Genomic DNA, 20,446 nt, shown 5'->3' with positions numbered 1-20,446 from the left:
TGTCCATATAATTTCTTTCTATTTTTAGTAGAGATGGGGTCTCGCTCTTGCTCAGGCTGGTCTTGAACTCCTGAGCTCAAACGATCCGCCCACCTCGGCCTCCCAGAGTGCTAGGATTACAGGCGTGAGCCACCGCGCCCGGCCTGAGAGGTAAATATTTTTAAACATCTTACTGGACATTTACGTGGTCTCCAATTTTTCACTACAACAATTTACAGTGTAATTATTATCTTCAGATATGTATCTGTGAATAATTTTCCTATATTTTATTCAAGCACTTTGAAGATATATCATTCCACTGTTTCTGTTGAGAAGACAGCTCATAGTGTCATTGCTCCTTTGAGATAGTATGTCTTGTCTTCTGAATGTTTTTATGACTACATATTGATTGATTTTTGCCTTTGGTTTTCAGCAATTTTATTATGATGTACCCAGCTGTGGTTGCATTTATCCTTTCTGGCATTTGTAGCACTTCTTGAATATGTGAATAAATACCTTTCATCAATTTTTGAAACATTTCAGTCATTATTTTTTCAAATATTGTTTCTGGTCTACTTTTCACTTCTCTCTCTTTTAAAAAAATATATACACACACACACACAAATACACATACACACACTTATATATGTATGTGTGTATGTGTATTTGTGTGTATATGTCCTTTTTGCCACATTCCATTAGATTCTTTTTTTCTTTTCTGTATTTTATCTCTACATGCTTCAGTATTTTCAGATATTTCTTTTGATTTAGCTGACTCTCAGTTCACACAATCTACCTCTGGCTATAACTAACAAGCTGTTAAATTCATCCACTGAGTTCTTAATTTGTTAATACAACTTTTCAGTTCTAGATTTTCCATTAGAATTTTTATAGTTTCCAGTCCTCTGCTTACTTTCGTCTGATAAAAACATTTAAAAAAATCTATGTCTGATAATCCTGTTTTCTGGTTCACGAATTTGCTTCTGTTGTTTATCTTGGTTTTCTATCAGATCGTCTTATCTCCTCACATGCCTGGTTACTTCTTTACTGAGTGCTGATTAGTGTATATAATCCCAGATAATCCAATATAACTGTTCTCAGCTAAGATTTTGTGAAAGAATTAAGCCCTGTAACAAATCATTTGAGTGATTAGTTTCTCAATTCTCTCAAGAAGGATATGGAGCTAGTACCTTCCCAGATATAAAAGAAAGAAGTTAATTCCTCATAAATAATAGGTGCCTTAGAACATTAGAGATTATCTTCTGGAACCTCAGGGGAGAATTGTCTGAATCAAATCATTATCTGAAAAATGATTCAAAGCTGAGCTTCAGTCTTTGTGAGGGCTGGTCCATTTTCAGTCCCTGCTCCCACCCAAGTCTGGGAGATAACTGGGATCTTTTCTTCTTGACATCCCAGGAACTTCTATGTTTTCTTCCCTAACCCTACTTAACTTTTCAGCCTCTCTGCAGTTTCTACCAAAAAGGCAGCATCTTTAAGGAAAAGTGGCCCCCAAAGTCTGATGGTCTTGGTTTCCTTCTCCTGGATCTTGGCTCACCATAATTCTTCACTGTCCTAGTAGCTCTCTTTTGCCTTCAAAACAGACTTTTGAAAATATTTTGCTTTGTTTTTCTAGTTGTTCTAAGTGAGAGATTTAATCAAAATTACCCAGCCTACCGTTACTAGAAGTATATTTCTGAAACAAAGGGATGTACATTTGGGATTTTGATAGCTATACGGATATTGCCCTCCAGAATGGTTGTACTAATTGCCCACAAACATCAACAGTATTTAAGGGTTCCTGTCTCTCCACATCCTCCCCAGCAGTGGGGATATCACTACTCTTGAAAATATTTGCTAGTTTGATGATTTTCCTTAAATTTCCACCATTTAAATTTCAAGTTCTTTAAGGAAAAAGGATATATTTACTCTGTATGTAACATTTTGAACGTTCAAAATACTTCTGATGCTCTGTTAGATGGAATTTTCAGAATTACAGCAAATACACTTGGAACAACCAAGTGATATTTCTACTTTATTATCATCATTATAATGCCTTGTGACATTTTATGTTTCACTGTCTTCTGTTGCTATTTAGCTCTTGTATCTTTAATGCTTTCTCCCCATGAATGTCCTTTTAAAGAAAGGAATACTTGTCCCTTTATTCCCTCTAGTTCTTGGCAACACGGCAGTCATTAGTTAGGCAAATATTACTTTGATTATAAAGAGCAATCCTTAGGACAGCTGATTTACCCAAAGAGTTCTTCTATTCCCTGGAAAAGAAGTTTCTTTAAAGATTAGGTGTCACTGATGACAAGTACTCTATAACATAAGTAAAACTTCCAAGGGCCCAAACCTCATCATCCTACTCTATTTAGAGTTCTAATCTATTGGCAATAGTGTGTACTCTTTGGTCAAGAGAAAAGTATTTTGATTGAGATCCAACTTTTGGAATGGCAAAGAAAGAGAACTACAAATATATCATGGAATAAACTGCAGGACTATTTATAACTGTCAGGCCTAAAACTTTCTCCATCTGTTACCTTGAATGCCTTCCTTAAAAAAAATGGAGGTGTGTTGTAATAAAGTAGGGAGGCAATGTTTCTTTGGTAACTATTAATTACTTCAAAGGAATCTGTCTTATTTGTAACTGGCCATTTCCCTCACTCAGGATAGAATGGGAATACAAGTAATATCCAGTGTTGCATTTCTAAGAGTTAGTCTAAATTTTAGAGTCATATTATAAATACTACTTTTCCATAAGATTTTCTAAGTAGATATTTTTCTTATCTTGGCAAAAGGCAGCAAGGGAGACAAGCATGAAAGATCTTAGTAAGCTCTAAGGACAGATTCCTACTGGAAGAGAAAAATATTAAAATGTTTTTTTGACATAAAGCAGTTTCTTATCTATGATTACAGCCTTCTGGTTTCATATATGAGAAGCAGAGAGAGAGAGAGAGAGAGATGTGCTACAGAACCCCTTTAATGACCTTGAAATTCCTGAATGCAACAGATTTCATTGCATTCATTACATACCAGAAAATGCAAACAACGGGCTTTCAAAATTTTGCCATCTGCTATGGTCTGAATCTTTGTTTCCTCCCCCTCAAATTCATATTACCAAATCCTAATTCCCAAGGTAATGATATTAAGAAGTGGGGCCTTTGGGTGGAGCCTTCATAAATGGGGTTAGTTAGTGCTCTTATGGAAGAGGCCCGAGAGAGCTTATTTGCCCCTTCCATCATGTGAAGACACAACAAGAAGGCACCATCTATGAAGAATGGGCCCCTCCAAACACCAGATCTGCTGCTGCTGCCTTGATCTTGGACTGTCCAGCCTCCAGAACTGTGAGGAATAAATTTCTGTTGTTTATAAATTACCTAGTCTATGGTATTTTGTTATAGCAGCCCAAACAGACTAAGATACAATCTAAGATACCCTAGATGTTCAATATCATACTGGAGTCCCATTCCTATGCAGTAAGACAAAAAAGGGGGGTGGAGAGAGTATGAATTGGCAGAACAAACTGCCATTATTCATATAGTTTAGGACTGTCTACCTGGAAAATCTAACAAAATCTATAAACAAATTCTTAAAATTAATAAGAGTAGGACTGAGGGTTACCAAATCAATATACAAAAGTCAACTATATTTCTATACCCAGAAAAAAATCAAAAATTTATTTTTCAAGATTCTATTTATAATAGTAACAACAATATAAAGTGCCTAGAAATAAAATCAACAAAATACATTTGTGACCTTCAAGGCAAAAATTGTAACTTTATAGAAAGATATCAACAAAGATCTAAACAAGAAAATAAATAGAGAACTAGACTATATTCTTGAAAAGGAAGATTCACTATCATGAAGAGGTCAATTTCCCCCCAGGTGATCTATAGCTATAAATTCAATGCACTGCTGGAAAAAAAAAAAAAAAGGCCATCTGGTGGAATTTGGTAGGTTGATTCTAAAATTTAAATGGGAAATCAAAAGGCCAATAATAACAAGACATTCCTAAAGAAGAATAAATTGGAGGGACTTGACTTTTCAAACATTAAAATTTGGTATTAACATAAAGCTATTGTAATTAAGATAGTGTGGTATTGGGACAGAAAATACAAAACAACAAAGGGAACGGAGTACTTAGAATGGATGCACACATATATGTGAATTTGATTTATATCAGAGCAGGTATTAAAGATTAGTGATGAAAGCTGGACTCTGTAGTGTAAAGAGCTAAAACAGTGGACATCCACATGGGATCTGTGGGAGACTGTACAATGGCCCTCAAAGATATTCACATTGTCATTCCTGTAAATATTATTTCATATGGCAAAATACCTTATGTGTTGAAAGAAGCAGTTAAGAATTTTGAGATGGGGAGATTATCCTACATTATCTTGGTAGGCTCTAAATGTAATCACAGATGTCCTTAAGAGGGAGGCAGAGGGAAATGTGATACAGAAGCTGAAAAGACAATGTGACCTAAGTAGACGGGAGTGATGCAGCCACCAGCCAAGGAATGTTGACAGTTTTAAAAGGTGGAATAGACAAGGAATGAATTTTTCTGGGGAACCTCCAAAAGAAACCAGCCCTGCTGACACCTTGACTTTAACCCAGTGAGTTCTTGTGAGTCACTGGGACTACAGATGCACACCATCATGCCTGGCTAATTTTTCTATTTTTTGTAAAGATGGGGTCTCACTATGTTGCCATGCTGGTCTTGAACTCCTGGCCTCAGGCGATTCTCCCACCTTGGCCTCCCAAAGCACAACGATTACTGGTGGGAGCCACTGTCCCTGGCCCCTACTACAGTTTTTAATAAGTCTTAACACATGGTGAGGCTAGTCCTCACACATTCGTGTGTGTGTGTGTGTGTGTGTGTGTGTGAATTTTCTAGGCAATCCTAGCTGATCTATTTTCTCCATAAGAACTTTGGAATCAGCTTGACTAATTAAAAAAAACTTACTGATATTATTACTGGGATCACATTATATTTACAGGGAAAATTGATCTATTTATGATGTTGATCTTCCTAACCAAAAACATAGGCATACCTTGTCATTTGTTTTTGTTCAAGACTTTTAAAGTCTAGATTATGTATACATGGATATTTGTATATTATTCTCTATATTTTCTCTAAGTTTGAAAGAGTTGATAATTGAGAATATAATTTAAACAGAATAGGTGATCAGGAAATTTCTTTAGGACGAAGAAAACTTATTATGAGGTTGCAGTCTGATGAGTTTTGAGAAAGAAAACCTACCAATATGTAGAGTACTACTCAGCTATTATTCTGAAAACCCAAAAAAGTTTTTAATGACTGGGGTGATTTTAATGATTGGGGTGATTTTCTCTTTCCTAAATGTATTTCAATCTCCATTTTTTAGTTCAATTAACATAAAAATCACAAGTCCGAAATTATCCTAAAAATTCAGATGTTTCCCTTTTCTGATGTACAGAATGAAAATGGACAATGAGGTTTCATCTTAATTGGGAATTGAAGGAAGTGGGTGCATCTGGAATCATTTCCACAGTGCAGCTTTTCTGCATTTGACTCTGAAGCACCGTGAACAATGTTATCTAGCAATACATTTCAGTTATAATTAGAAAGTGTTACTTCCTTTGAAGTTCCCATATGCTGATCCAAACCACATTTGTGGAGTTGCTCTTTGCATTTGTTTAAAAAGGTAATCTTCATGATTCAGTTAGGAATGTCCACATTCCACTGGAAAGTCAAAATAGATGAAAGATCAGTTTCAAGATCCAGATCAAACCATCAGCAAGTCTTTATAAATATCTAACATACAGATTTAACTACTTCTAAGAAAATCTGATGATTTCAAATGTGGAAAACTTGTTCAGTTTCAGATTAACTGAAAAGATGTTCATGATGTTATATTTGCCATATTCAGATCTGAGCAGATCGCTCCCCTGCTTGGAGCCCTTCAGTGATCGAGGACTTCACTCCGCATAAAGTCCCATGTTCTCAGTCTGGCATTCGACCTTCATAAACTGGACCCTGCCCACTATTCCAGCCTCATTTCTGGCACTGCCTCTCCCCTCCCAAACCAGTCCGTCAGTTAGTCTGTCAGGCGGTCAGTATGTCTGATGGTCTCTCTCAATCTCCATGGCAGCCACACCCTAAGAATTTGTAATCCTTTCTCATTTCATACTCTTGCTATGTATTTTCACAGTGTTTCTCTATGTATTTTCACAAAGTATTTCCCTGCCTGACAAGCCCAACCTTTTTATGTTTTTGTTTTTACTTGATTAACAAATACATGAAGAGTTACTTTCTCTCGGCAGCCTTCCTTGACACACAAGATAGAGCTGTGTGCCCTGTATCCTCTTCTATTACCATTCATTCACTGCGTAGGGTTGCAATATAACTCTCGGCTTATGTGTCAGTTTCCTCCATTCAATTCTATACTTTCTGAGGGTGGGAACTATGCTTTTGTACATCTTTGTACTCAGGGTGCCTAGATATAAAAAGCTTTCAGGCTGGGCAGGTGGCTTATGCCTATAATCCTCAGCCTCCAGGCTAAGGCAGGAGGATTGCCTGAGGCCAGGAGTTTGAGACCAGTCTGGGCAATATAGTGAGACTTTCATCTCTTCAAAAAATAAAGAAAACAATTAACCCGGCATGGTGACATGCACCTGTAGTTCTAGCTACTCAGGAGGCTGAGGCAGGAGGATCATTTGAGCCCAGAAATTCAACATTACAGTGAGCTATCATTACGCCACGGCACTCCAGTCTGGGTGAAAGAGTGAGACTCTGTCTCAAATAAAGTAAGTAAATAGTTTTCAAAAGAAAAGAAGGTTGCAGCTGGAGATGTGTGTTAAATCTCATGTATTCTGAGAGAACTCCCTCAAGACCAGTGGGCCTTCCCTGCTACTTCCTGTCTCTGAACATATGTTCACAGAAGGGAACATTGTACAACAATGAAAATGAAATACATTTAGAGCAAAAGCAACAGCATGGATGAAACATGCAGACTGCTTTCAGTTGCATTTCAAAACAGGCATTACTAAACAGTATTGTTTAGGGATATAGACATGGAGTAAAAACCACAAATGAAAGCCAGGAATTGATGGTTGTAAAGGTCAGATGGTGATTATCCCAGGGGTGGTTGAAGTGAGAGGAGTGTGATTGGGAAGAGACATACAAGGGGGCTTCAGGGGGGCTGGGAATATTCTATTATTGATCTCGGTGGCAATTACATGGTGTTTGCCTTAAAATTATTTTTTATACTGTATATGTATGTGCATTAGTTCCCTACTGCTCCTACAATAAATTGTCACAAATGTAGTGGCTTACTGTACAAATACATTATCTTAAAGTTCTAGATGTCAGAAGTCCAAAGTGGGTCTCACCAGGTTAAAATCAAGGTATGGTAGGGCTGTGTTTCTTTCTGGAAGCTCTGGGAGAAAATATTTTTTTTTTCACCTTTTCCAGTTTCTAGAGGCTGTGCCTCAATTCACTGCCCCATCCATCTTTGAAGCCAGAAATGGCTGGTCAAGACTTTCTCATATTACATTATTCTGACACTGAGACCGATACTTTTGCCTACCTCTTTGACATTTAGGGACCCTTGTGATTACAATGAGCCACTCCCATGATCCAGGGTAATCTCCCCAACTTAAGGTCAGCTCATTAGTAACCTTAATTCCATCTGCTGCCTTAATTCCTCTTTGCCATGTAATATAATATATCCTCAGGAACATACTTACAGATTGTGGGGATTAGGACATGGGCATCTTTGGGAGGCTACCACTGTGTTTACCACTGTGTGTATTACGCGCATTTTTGAATCTATCTTCTATTTTGCAATGCCACAAGGTTAAAAATTAAATTGTGGTATATAAATACAAAGGATTCCTATACAACTACGAAAAAGAATAACACCTTTTATTTAGTGTTATAGAATAATCTCTAAGAAATATTTAAAAAGCAATGTTACAACCATTGTATAAAGTATACTATCATTTATGTAAAAAGGCATGAGAGGGAAATGGAAACATATCTATGTGTATTTGCTTCTATATGCCATATATATCTCAGAGTAAAGCAAAGCAAAACAACGGAAGGAGCTTTCCTGTCTGCCTAAGACGTATTTCTTAGTGACCTAAGACCAGGAGGTTTTGCCAGCTCGTTGAAGATAATAGTAAGGAATCATCACTAGCTCTTGAAAAGACAGATAGAATTGCATAGAATTTACAGGGAAGATAATATGGAATTACCATGTAAACAAAGTCCTTCTCTAGCAAGCGTATCTTTTAATAAACCACTAACAAAATAAAGAAGAATGTCATGCAGATGGAAAATTATACTATTCCGTTTACCCAGGATGTGAATTCTGTGGTAGAATTTGGAATTACAAACGAAACAATAGATAAATACGACTGGTTGCGTAATGTTTGGGAACCTCCCGGAGAGCAGCCAAGCCCCTGGAATAAGGCCAAGCATGACGTCCACGGGGAGCTGCAGATGGGAGGCAGGTCCCACTACCTGTGGCTTGGGAGCCACTGGGGCATTTCCAGCTCATGTCCGACACTGCTGGACCAACATTTCCTCCGGACCCGTTAAGAAGGCTGGTGTAGGTGATGCTGGTCTGAAGTGTGGAAACAGACTTATGTCAACCCAGAAACTCCTAGACCGTTCCACATTCATTCTAGGGACATCTTAAGAATCCCACACTCATGTGCAAGGGAGAGATCAGATCAAACCAGGATTCTATCAATCATTCATTCATTTTCTTCAGTTATTTGCTCATTCATTTCGTCGACATTTATTGAATAGCTTTATTTTCTTGGTGCTAGCAGGAGAAGATAAACTGTATGATTCCAAGATATAAATTCCAAAAACAGGCAAAACTACATTATTTTGCTCAGGGATGAATTTTTAGGTGGTAAAATTATATATGAAAGCAAGAGAATGACTATCATAAAAGTCCAGGTGATGGTCCTACCCAGGGAAGGTGAGGGGAACATCATCAGGAAGGGACACAAACCTGGGGGAGGTGGGGGGCAGCGCAGGTCAGGCAGCCCATCCTTTTGCATGTTCTAAGACTGCCCTTTTTTACACAGAGAAGAGTAACTACACAGGTATGGATTGAGCAGTGGAATATTTGCATTTGAAAGGACTTCAATGACTGTGTACTCTTACTACGCTTGCCCCAGTTTAAAATAACCACAGCAGCACACTTTCCTGGGAAACCCACATACAAAACCGCAGAAGTAAATAGCACCAGCTATTGCTCCAGAGGTTGATTTGCTCCATGACTGCTGGGATTAACTAAGATAGCATCCACCAGGCTTCTTCACTTAGTTTTCTCCCCTTTATAATGGATAAGTATTTTCAAGGGAGACATTTTGAGACTGCATAAAATCTTCCTCCATGCCCCACTTTCACCCATTACTTTCAGATCCACTGACGCTTTTTACCTGAACTGGTTATTACTGTGACGACTGTCAAATGGTACGTTTTTATTAAGTGCATTCACAGATTCCTATTTAATCAATGGATTATAATCTATTAATATCATCATTTATTTTGAATCTCAGCTTGTTCCAAATGTGGTCAGTGGGAGTTTCTTTGCTGACTTCTGTGTCATTTTGACACGTCCCCATCATTCTTTGAGCCCTTCCTTACTTTGCAGCAAAGGGAATGTTCCAGGCTCATCTTGTTCCTTCCCTGCCTCAGTCCTGGAATCAGCCAGGTCCTTTCACTAGAGAGTGGCATTTAGAAACCAAGCTTTGGGTGCTTTGTGCGCTCATTGCTAGGAGGGTCTCAAAGCTTCTGGGACCTCTCAATGGACACAGTCAGGAAATATACACATTTATGTACATATGCCTTTATGTACATTTACACATATATTTATTTCTGTATCTAGCTATACATATCAACAACAAGTTCATACTGACAATGCCAATTCCAAAGGGTTTATCTTAGCCACCTTCTTTGTATCTCCTTCCTCCAGGAGTGAAAAATACTGGCTCCCATCATCCTCAGTATATTTACTTTTTTGTTTAATCCCTTTGTATTACTGAATCTCCTGATGCCATCAGGCTGCTACGCTATTTGTACACCCTCCTTGTTGCTCTGGCCTCTGCCAGGCTGCCTTCCCATCCCACTTGGCATGCATTATTTTGAGTAAAACTTAAAAGAAAAAAATTAATAGCCAAATACTACAAAAGGCACAAAAAGTAACACTGTGGGAATCTGTCACGAGTAATGACCTTACTGCTATAAGACCCATGGTTCCCATTTCCCCTACCAACCACAACTGCAAGCACTTTAAAGTTTGATCTGTTCTAGAAAGAAGTGACAGGGGCATTGCTTGGCTCTATTATTACCGTACAGCTATGGTGCACTGCCCGTGGCCTGAGCCACACATACACGCAGACGCCCCACTTCATGCTCTGGGCACTTGGTAACCTGAGTTTACCACATGGAGGAGGTCTCTACCTGAAATGTCGCAGTAAATGGTCTGTTGGTAGAGCTTGGCTTCTAGAGGGTTAAAGTACACAGTGATTTCAGCTGATGAATTGGGCCAGACCTCACCTTCCTAGAAAACAAAAGAATCATTAAAAAAAAAAAAAACACAATATGATGAAAGGAAGGCACTGCTTTTAAATGTTATTATAATTCCACAAATTTTTTTTCATAAAAATTGTATATATTTAAGGTATACAAAATGATGTTTGATGTACATATATACAAAGTGAAATGATTACTGCAGTCAAGTAAATTAACAAATCCATTTCCTCACATAGTTACCTATTGTGTGTGTGTGTGTGTGTGTGTGTGTGTGTTGAGAGCACCTGAAGTCTACTCTCTCAGCAAATTTCCAGTATATATTATTATCAACTACAGTGACCATGCTGTACAAGAGGTCTCCAGAACTTACTCATCTTATAACTGCAAGTTTGTACCCTTTGACCAGCATCTCCTCATTTCCCCCACCCCCTAACCCCTGGTAACTACCAATCTTTTCTCTGTTTCTATGAGTTTGACTTTTTTCTAGATTCCACATACAAATGAGACCATGTGGTATTTGTCTTTCTTTCTTTGGCTTCACTTAGCACGATGTCTTCCAGTTTCATCTACGTTGTTACAAATGGTAGGATCTCCTTCTTTCTTAAGGATGAATAATATTCCACTGTATGTATGTATTTCTTTATCTATTCATCTGCTGATGGATACTTAGGCTGCTTACTTGTGAATAATGCTACAGTGAACACAGGAGTGCAGATAACTCTTTGAGATACTGATTTCATTCCCTTGGGGTATATACCCAGGAGAAAGATGGCTGGATGATATGGCAGTTCTATGTTTAATTTTTTGAGGAAATTCTATGCTGTTTTCCATAATGTTTATACCAATCTACATTCCCACCAACAGTGCACAAAGGTTCAATTCTAGGAAATTTAAAGGAAACATTTTGCAAACAAATGCAAGAAGGCATCATTTTACCCAGCAGGTAGTAAACTGCTTGCTCACTTCTGAAGTGAAACAAGTTGGAAACAAGCTTCAGAGATAATTTCAGTGAGTTTATGAATATATAAGGAGTCACTAAAGAAAACTAGGATATATAGAACATTTTAAAAATGCATGTTCAGTGAACATTCACTGTCTGTCCAGTGTGTGCCCAGCATTTGGGCTTCAGAGAAGCAGAAAAGGATAGGCCGAGACTGCAGGGAGCTCACACCTTACTGGGATGATAAACATGTATACAGATACTTTATACTATATGTGATAAGTGCTGTGTCTATATAAATAAAGTCCAGAGGGCTCAAGAGGAAGAAGTACTGACTTCCTTGGTGGAGGAACCACATTGCTAACTTTTGAGGTGACAGCACAAGGCAACTCTCTTATTCTAGAAAAACATAGCAACAGTCTGAGGAAGAACAGTGGCTGGATTCCCTCTGTTTCTGCTCCGGTGTGATATTTCTCCCTTTAATTCAAACCATCCTGAAGTCATAATCAGGAAACCAAGTTTTGCCACTGTAATGCCACATGCCACATATCAGAAACCCCTTGTTAGGTATACTTTAATTAAAAAAATTTTTATACTAACCACGTAACCCAGGCCTCTTCATTAACTTCTCAGGGCTACCAAAGAAGATGCTGATAGCACTGGTCTCAAAGGGTTTCCTAAGGTCTGAGGAAGTCATGTAGGTCAAATGCTTTGCCCCATTCTCGCTAATGAACTCAGCAAGGACTCAGGAAGTAACTGTTTACTACGATCAATATTATTTTTAGGCTACTTACAAGTTCTAAGATGAAAGTATTGAAAAAATGAGGAAACGTGTGTTTTTTCTATGTTATTTGTAAACAGGGCTAAATGAGCATATCTGATAAACATATCCAGAAATCTATAAACAGTCCCACCAGCTAAATAGAAAACTAAGGAAACACAACTTGATAAATAATTAGGCTCCAGTTTCAGACAGTTCTCAGTGAATACTCTTATTTGCAGTCCGGCTAGAAATGAACATACTTTTGGAATAACAATTGAGAAGAGAAGAAAATGGCTTGAAATGCAGACATAAAACAAGAGGAGGAAAATAAAATATTAGAGCCAATTTGGGCTTATTTATGAACACAGTCTGATCAGTGTACTTCTCAGGCAGCAGCCCTCCTGACTCCAGAATGAAGGACGGCACAGAGGCTCCAAGAAGTAGCAGAGAGGGCTGTGAATGTCATGTGAATTCTAGGGGCTTATCACAGCCTCAGATCAGCCTGCAAGAATGAAGGCTGCATGTGGGTAGGCAATGTTCTGTCTCCACACCTAGACCAGAGATTGCTCTTAGTAGATGCTCAATAAATATTTGTTGAATCAGCCATATCTACTCACAGTTTGTACACTGTGTAGTTATTAGCAGACACCTATTCATCTTTGCAACCTACTTCTGCCATTTTCTCTTCCTATGGAACCCCCAAAGTCATACAGTTTTAGAGGCAAAAGAGACCTGGGAGATCATGCAAGGAACAGAGAAGTCCTGAGAACTTTTATTTCTTTAGAAATTTCACTGTGATGTTTTGGCAAACCTTGAAAAAAGTATTTATTCTCTTCTGATAAATGACAAATACCTGGCCCCTTTGGACTGGTGGGAGTTTTTAGTGATACGGAGTGTTAGAAGCACTCATGGCTAGACTAGGCAAAGAGGTTGGGCAAATGAAGTGGCTCACCCATCCATGTTCAGCCAGCTAATGGTGTGTTAGTGGGTATTTCTTCTCAGAACTACTGAAGTCCTGGACTTATTACTAACCCTTGAGACAAACATATTCCCTTGGTGGGTTTAGACTGTACTGTTTAGGTATGTGCAATGGACTGACCAAAGTGCCTGGGGCCATCTTGGATTCTGAGAGAATCCACGCTAGAAAAGTCTCACTAGAATGATAGGAAGTAGCCCCCCAAAGGATACACTAGAAATCAGATAAACTCAGTACATGTGGGAAAGTCACGGATCTTATGGCTTGAGGAGGGCCAGAATGCTTTCAAAAGCATTATCCCAGCAAGAGAATCCAGGGTCTATATGCAGAAGGAGGCGACACACTTAAGTTCTATCCCAGAAGCACTTCTGGGTGGCTATCATCAAAGAAGTCTGATCAGCAGGACTGGAGGGTTGGGAAGTGGGTGGTGATCGACACAGTCCAGAGGCGAGACCACAATCTCCTCAGAGGAGCGAGTGTGGACACTCACATGTGATCGGTGAGAGTATCATCTGCTATGGAAGTTTCCTGGAGGAAGAGAAGCCCTTCTGTGAGGTGAGGGACTCTGAGTCTGCAGGGTTTGGGCTGAGCAAATGGGGCTGTGGGCTCAGGGCTTTCTTATCATGGACTGCAGCTGTTTTGTTGTGCCTGCAACTAGTAACTTGCAGCCTTTGCTGAACCCAGGAGATAATGCAAGGACAAACTCTATTTATCCTAAAATCCTCTTCTGGGCTTGGAGTGGATACCGTGTTTTAAGAGGCCTGTGCGTATCTGTAAAAACAGAGTGTGGTCATTCACTCGCCTCTCACAGAGGGAAGCTTTCAGTATTAGGTCATTTGAAGGAGTTAGGAACATGTAAAAGGACACTTCTATTTTTCAGTTGGGATTCAAATAAAAGTTAAAGAATTTCTATTTCTTTACAGCAAAACCTCAATAGCATTTTCCAGCAAACAAGAGAGCAAACCTCAGAAACAGGCAATAAGCCTAAAACTTAGACCCCACGTTTAGTTACATGTCTTTGCAACATTTCTTATTACTTCTCCAACGTTTCTGAAATTAACTTCCATGTCATTTATGTCTCTGAATAATTTTTTTCTTTATTTATCTCTCAGTTCTAAAGTTTCTGAAAATCAAAGCATTCAGAAATTTCCCTCCTGGCTCTGACATCAACACCCGTTCTTCCCAGCCCTACAAAACCTGTGTCATCACGCAGAGCCCCTCCTGTTCTGATTCCCTTTTCTGTGTGACCCCACTCCCACCACTGCTCATTGTCCTGCTCCAAATGAGAGGCTGAGCCTACAGGATCAAATTTGTAAGTGACTACGACCTTGTTTGTTGAAAATAATTGTCAAAATGGCCTTCAGTTAGAGTGCAATTATCTTCCTTCTTGGTCTTAATGTGTTATTTTTCCTTCAGCTCTGTAATGAGTAAAGTAATTGCATTTTACTTATTAATTAAGTGACCTGCTAGAAGGAATCAACTTTGAATTTTCAGGACTAAAGCTAATTCACATATTGTGGTTTTGGTCCAAATATTAAATATCTCTGGACATGGAACTTCATGTTTCCTTCCTTCTGCAACAAGAATAAACAACCAAGTGACTTGATGGCCACAGTTCTGAGACTTTCTGAAAGCTGTCTACGAACACAGAGTCATTGGTTCATGATGAGTGACAAATACAATCGAGAGAAAGGTATCCTTTAAAAGCAATCTCCTTTAAAAATTATATTGGCAATGATTAAAGGGGATCTTTAAAAAAATCTCCCTTGCAAATCCTTAAATAATAAAGAAAATGTTTTAAAAAATCACCTTCCTTTCCCTCTCTCTACTACCCATTTCCTTTCTTTTATTCCTTCCTCCTTCCTCTCTCCCTCTCTCCCTCACTCCTTCTCTCCTTGAAAGATCATTTCATGCAAATCTTGCCAAATCAAAACCCAAAGTGCAAGAACAGAGCATTATATATATATATATATATATATTTAATTTATTTGGTTTATCTGGAAAATAGTTTATAATATGACTCAACTTTTACATATATTAAATAAAATGGTTGCATTATAATTCCCAGCTTACATTTAAAGAATGATCCAAATGTTTGCCCACCAAATGCTATACTTTCTAATCATACTCTCTAATCTGACAAGAGACAAGTGGGTAGCTCCAAATCATGACACTTGTAACCGGGAGCTTATGTTCCCACTACTGTGTTAAGCACTTACATACATTATCTAGTTTAATCTTTATAGCTTTGTGAAACAGCATTACCCCCATTTTAAAGACGAGAAAATCAAGGCAAAAAGAAGTTAAGTATCCCAACCAGGGCCAGACCAATAGTAAGTGGCAGAACTGAGATTCTATAATAATTTTTTCCCTAACTTCCCTGACCCCATGCAATTATAACAAAAGGTCAGGCCTCACCTTTCTCACAATGTCATTATAAAGGCTAGAAGAAATTTTAAAACACTACAACTGGGAAGCAGGCTTGGTAAACCTGGTGTTGCTGTCTGTCTGGTAAATATAGTGCAACATCCTGAGTGTTCATATCCTTCCAGAAACCTCTGGAAGATGACCATAGGAGGTTCTTTTGGATGACACAGTCAACATTAGTATGTTGCAGCTCTTGAGAAATGCATTGCTAGGTCTTTAACAAGCTCTCCTTTTTGGACAAATGTCAGGGTCCAGTCCGCTCAGAACAGGGTGGATGAATAATGACTTCAAGAATAGCTATAGTATGTGATGAGTTTCATTATGATTCACCCAAATGTAAATGTTCTTGACTCTATAAACAAATATTTTCAGCTATCTTGTAATTTTCTTAAAATATTAGAAAAGTATCAACATAAATAATTTCTCTTAGGAAATGAAAACATGTTCTTAAAGTCAAATTTCTATCAATGAATAACAATAACAACAAAAAGAACCACTGATTAGAATCTATAGTCTTTTCTACTACCCATAATTGCTCTTCTAGATCCTTCCAGATCAATAAGGGAAATCATAGCTCTCTTGAATATCACCCAGGGAAAATAGCAGTTTTCTCAAAGAGAAATGGAAAAATAAATGGAAGCTAAAAAATTGAAAGTCAGCTATGTTAATTATCATTGAGAGAAAACATCCAGTTGGGACATGACATGCAAAATTTTTCTACTCCATTATTTCTCCTGGGACAAGAAACTGTGAATTAAATAGAGTTCTGATTCTCAAAATAATGACCACAAAAGTTTCTAAAAGAGGGCTCTAAGATTTTGCCTTCTGTCAGAGGAAGCTTCACAAAGGTGTATTCTACCTTGATCTCACCTCCAACTCAAATACAGTGAAAATTCTACCCGGTTTTATAGAGCAGAGGTAGTTGCGTGTGATGTTCATGCCTTTCTCTGGAGAGAAAAGAATTCTGTCTCGTCCAGCAAGGAAGGGTGTTAACTTATTTAATGAACCATGAAGAACCACACTGTTTCTAAGACTTCCCTAGGCCTCCCCCCACTCTGGTTCTTCAATATAACAGTGAATGTTCCAGCACAATTGGAAACAGTGCGGCTGAGCACTAGGATCTGAAAGGATGATCCTATTAAAAGGAGGCTGAAGAATGGGGAAAACCACACCGACAGAGAAGCTGTGACTTGTCAAGGACAGTTTGCTCTCAGCAGGTCCCTGTCCTTCGTTTTCCTTTTTGGTGTCCATTTCTAGAGAGTCAGCTCCCACATGTTTGCAATGTGACTCGAGGCTAATGGAATGAGAAGTGAAAAGGGTATGCAGGAAAAAGCTGGCTCTGTTTTCTTTGGTAGCCATCTGGGCTTCCACCCAACCTGGTTCTGCTGAGCTCACATGCTAGGCCCATTTGGGAAAAATAAAGTAAAATAAATTTGAGCTGTGCTCTCAAAGTCTGAATTGCTGGAAAGGCATGTTTTCTGCAGGCTTAGATGACGACAAAGCATGGTTTACTATTACTTAAGTGGTACCAAGGAAATTATCAAGTTTCTCTCGTTTTTTTTAAGGCTTAGTTAAATTAAGCTTAAGCTTCCCAAGGGATACCGGATGAAGTTTTCTTTGATCGAGGAGACACTTGCTAACAGAAGCAGAAATGTTTCTCCACTCTCTAATGGCAGCCAATCAGCTAGGGCCAGTTTGGATAAATACCTTTTAAATTCTCAGACCTTGCTTTTTGAGAAAATATTAAGTGTTCAACATTCAGAAAATTGCTGCATCTTCAAAGTGTGACCTGAGCCAGCAGCCCCAGAGTTCAGAAACAAGGCCAGCACATCTGTGCTGCGATTTCTCAGAGGACGCCTCGATGCCCGTAGAAAGCAAAAGCTTAATTCTCTCTTTTTGCCCTGTGATATTCTCTTGCCTCTTAATTCTCAGAACTGTGTTTTTTGTCTTTGAATCTCTCTCTCTCTCTCTCTCTCTCTCAGAGTACCCAAGAGATCTAAGCAGAGGAAATAAGAGAATGAAACTATCAAAATTCTGTGAAGCCAGAGTCCATCTCGCACAATAGAATATTATATTTCTGAAAGTAGCCAATTCCACTTGCTTTTCTGGAAGGCACAAACCATGCATAATAGACTCAATTTTGCAGTTCTTTTCCAAAGGGTAAAAAACCCCACATGGAAGCAGGTGGCTGGAGAAATGATCAGTATTCTACAGAACCCAGTATCTTCCCTCGGTAAGGAATAAATGGAAAAATTTAGGCTAATGAGGAACTTGATATAAATAGTAATAACACAACACATGTATTAACGACTAGAACAACAATTCTGGTTACTTTTAGAATATCAATAAATTATCAAGTAAAGCTAAAAAAAACATTCCTTCCAGCCCTCTGTCCTGGACTGCCTTCTCCCCGTGGTCACTGTGGGTCCTTGTCTACTCCCTTTCTCCACCCATGAACACTTCCGGGCTCTCTCAAAAGACAAACTCCCACCTTTGTGCCCTGGAACAACTATCAGCCTCCCTCTGTTTGGATCACAGGACAGAAAGGGAAACAAGCAGGCCTGCCACTCTGCGGCCACATCAGTCCCCGAGACGTCCAAGCCTAACCCCTCAAGGTTTGAGGAGCAGACCCACAGCCTGTTATGCGATGAGCATGATGAGAAGCCGGTGCGCTAAGGCAAGTAACCTGCGGCCACGTGGTTGGCAGGTGGTAGGACAGGGTAGGAATTTGCAGTTTCAGAGTTTGGGTCTGTCATTCTTATAGCATTGAGTCAAACCACTCCTCATGTGATAATATTAACAAAATTTGATTTAAATTCAAACCCATCACCACCTCTGGGCAACTTAGGGACAGCGATTGATCTTTTGATCTTGAACATCCTTGTTTTAAATTGAAAAGCCTCTGTAGCAGGAATGATGTTCCCATGAAATACTTAATATGCAGAGAACACAGTCGGAGCTAAACTAATCCTCTGTTTTGCCTGATGCATTTGAAGAAGCAAGATACACAGACACAGGTCTGAGGAAATAAGCATAGATTTCTTATTTCTTTCCAGAATTTAAGGTAACAAATTTTGTTTTTTTTTTTGTTTTGTTTTTCAAGTGTACCTTATTTGAAAGCAATGTCCTTCCTCAGAAGACAGAGGCTAAAGAATCCCTCAGAAAGCAAGGTGGTCTCTAAGCCTCTTCACCGCCCTTTTATTTTGTTTTTATTCTTTGAGCAGGGTTTCAATTAGAGATTGATTATTAAATCAGGAGATGACACTGCTTGGTTCTAATCCTCTCTGCTTCTACTGTGAACTCAAGTCATATCAAGAAGCTAATTAAAAGGAGTCACACCCTAAGAAAAAACTAATCACTGATGCACAGCTAAATTGTCAAAAAGTAAGCAGTGGCCACTTAGCATAAGTGACCCGATAGTGAGCAAGGCTCAGAAGAGATCTTCAGTAGACGATGCTGCTGAACCAGCCACGGTAGGTACACAAGTGGACGCAAGCCCCGATGGGCTCTCAGCTGGTGGGCTCTCCTCTTGGCACCTTCTCTGTGAAGTTATGGCCTCTACTCCAAAGGACCTCTAAAGGTGACCACCTTGAGGACCTCCTGAGCCCTCTGCAATTTTCCTTTTCTGATCTAGCTCTTAGAGTTTCCATCTGCTTTTCCTGGCTTCAGTGAAGACCTCTATAGGGCACTCACTAATCTTGCCTCCAGTCCTGGATCCCCACCCACATTTTTATCCCGCATTTTCAAAACTTTTGAACATATACAGTCGTCTCAAATTCAACATGTTCAGAGCTGAACTCACTGTCATTAGTTGATTTACATTTATTCACTTATTTATCCACTTATTGGCACTGGGCTAGGCACTTACGGCACTCCTTGACCTTAAGGAGCTCAGAGTCCAATCTGAAATGGGAGAGTCTGAATGCACGAGCTGAATAGTATCAAACTGATCTACCTGCAATACCCTTAGTTTGTGTACAAGGCAGCTAAAGCCAAGGGAGATCGAAATGGCTGAAGGTCACATTTGCTATTGGCAAAGCTAGGACTTCAGGACTCCTGACTTGCTAGTTTCCATCACAAATGTCATATTAATAATTTTCCCCATCTCTCCAGTTCAGCTTTGAGGAGACACTTGATTCCTCACAGTGTCTCTCCATCAATGGCCAGTCAATCAAAAAGCACTTCAGTGTCTTCCTTTCAAATACCTCTCACTCCTGCCATTTCCTTTCCTTTCCAACCATCACTGGGTGGTTCCAGGTCAGCGTCACTCTCATGATCGCCCTGTCTTGCCTGCAGAGGTGCACCATCTCCCCTGGTAGACATGCCCACCCATCTCACCCTCTGTCCACCCTCCTCCAGTTCAACCAACACGTGGCTTCCAGGGTAGTCTGTCTAAGCCCCCTGAACACATCATGCTCCTGCTGCAAACCCTGAAGTGAATCTCAGACACTCACAGCACCATTTATTTGCCAAACTGGGATCCACAGAACACTGACTCCGGGGGGTGCTCTGTGGAGAGGGCTCTGTGGTCACAGGGAAGTGCTGCTTGCAGTCTAGCACTTGGAGACTCACCTTCTCTTGAACCAGTATTTCCCCAAACTCCCTTTTTGCCAGGGACACACATTACCCCCTCTCAGATCCAGTGTTTCTGGAAAAGCATGGTGGGCAACAGGAGCCTGCAGGCTAAAGCACAGCAGGTTGGTCAGTAGCCCAGGTTTCCTCTACTCTCCTTCCCAACCAGAAACAGTCTACTCATCATTATTTAACGTGCCATGAACCTAATAGCTTCCTTTTTCTTTGTTTTTGTAATTTCCCCAGTTG

General features: G+C 39.4%; 1 protein-coding gene across 1 annotated transcript in view; it reads right to left on the bottom strand.

The window, feature by feature from the left end:
- HYDIN (HYDIN axonemal central pair apparatus protein) overlaps window positions 1–20,446 on the bottom strand; it is a 304,337-nt gene that overhangs the window by 200,280 nt on the left and 83,611 nt on the right. The window contains exon 10 of the mRNA XM_069456333.1: window positions 10,448–10,547. Within this exon, the coding sequence (XP_069312434.1) occupies window positions 10,448–10,547 (100 nt within the window). The remainder of the gene's footprint in view (window positions 1–10,447; window positions 10,548–20,446) is intronic.

This window comes from Eulemur rufifrons, chromosome 23 (assembly GCF_041146395.1).
Source record: "Eulemur rufifrons isolate Redbay chromosome 23, OSU_ERuf_1, whole genome shotgun sequence".
In the NCBI taxonomy this organism is placed as follows: domain Eukaryota; kingdom Metazoa; phylum Chordata; class Mammalia; order Primates; family Lemuridae; genus Eulemur; species Eulemur rufifrons.
Note: the sequence above shows the minus strand (reverse complement) of the source record. Positions and strands in the feature narration are given on the sequence as shown.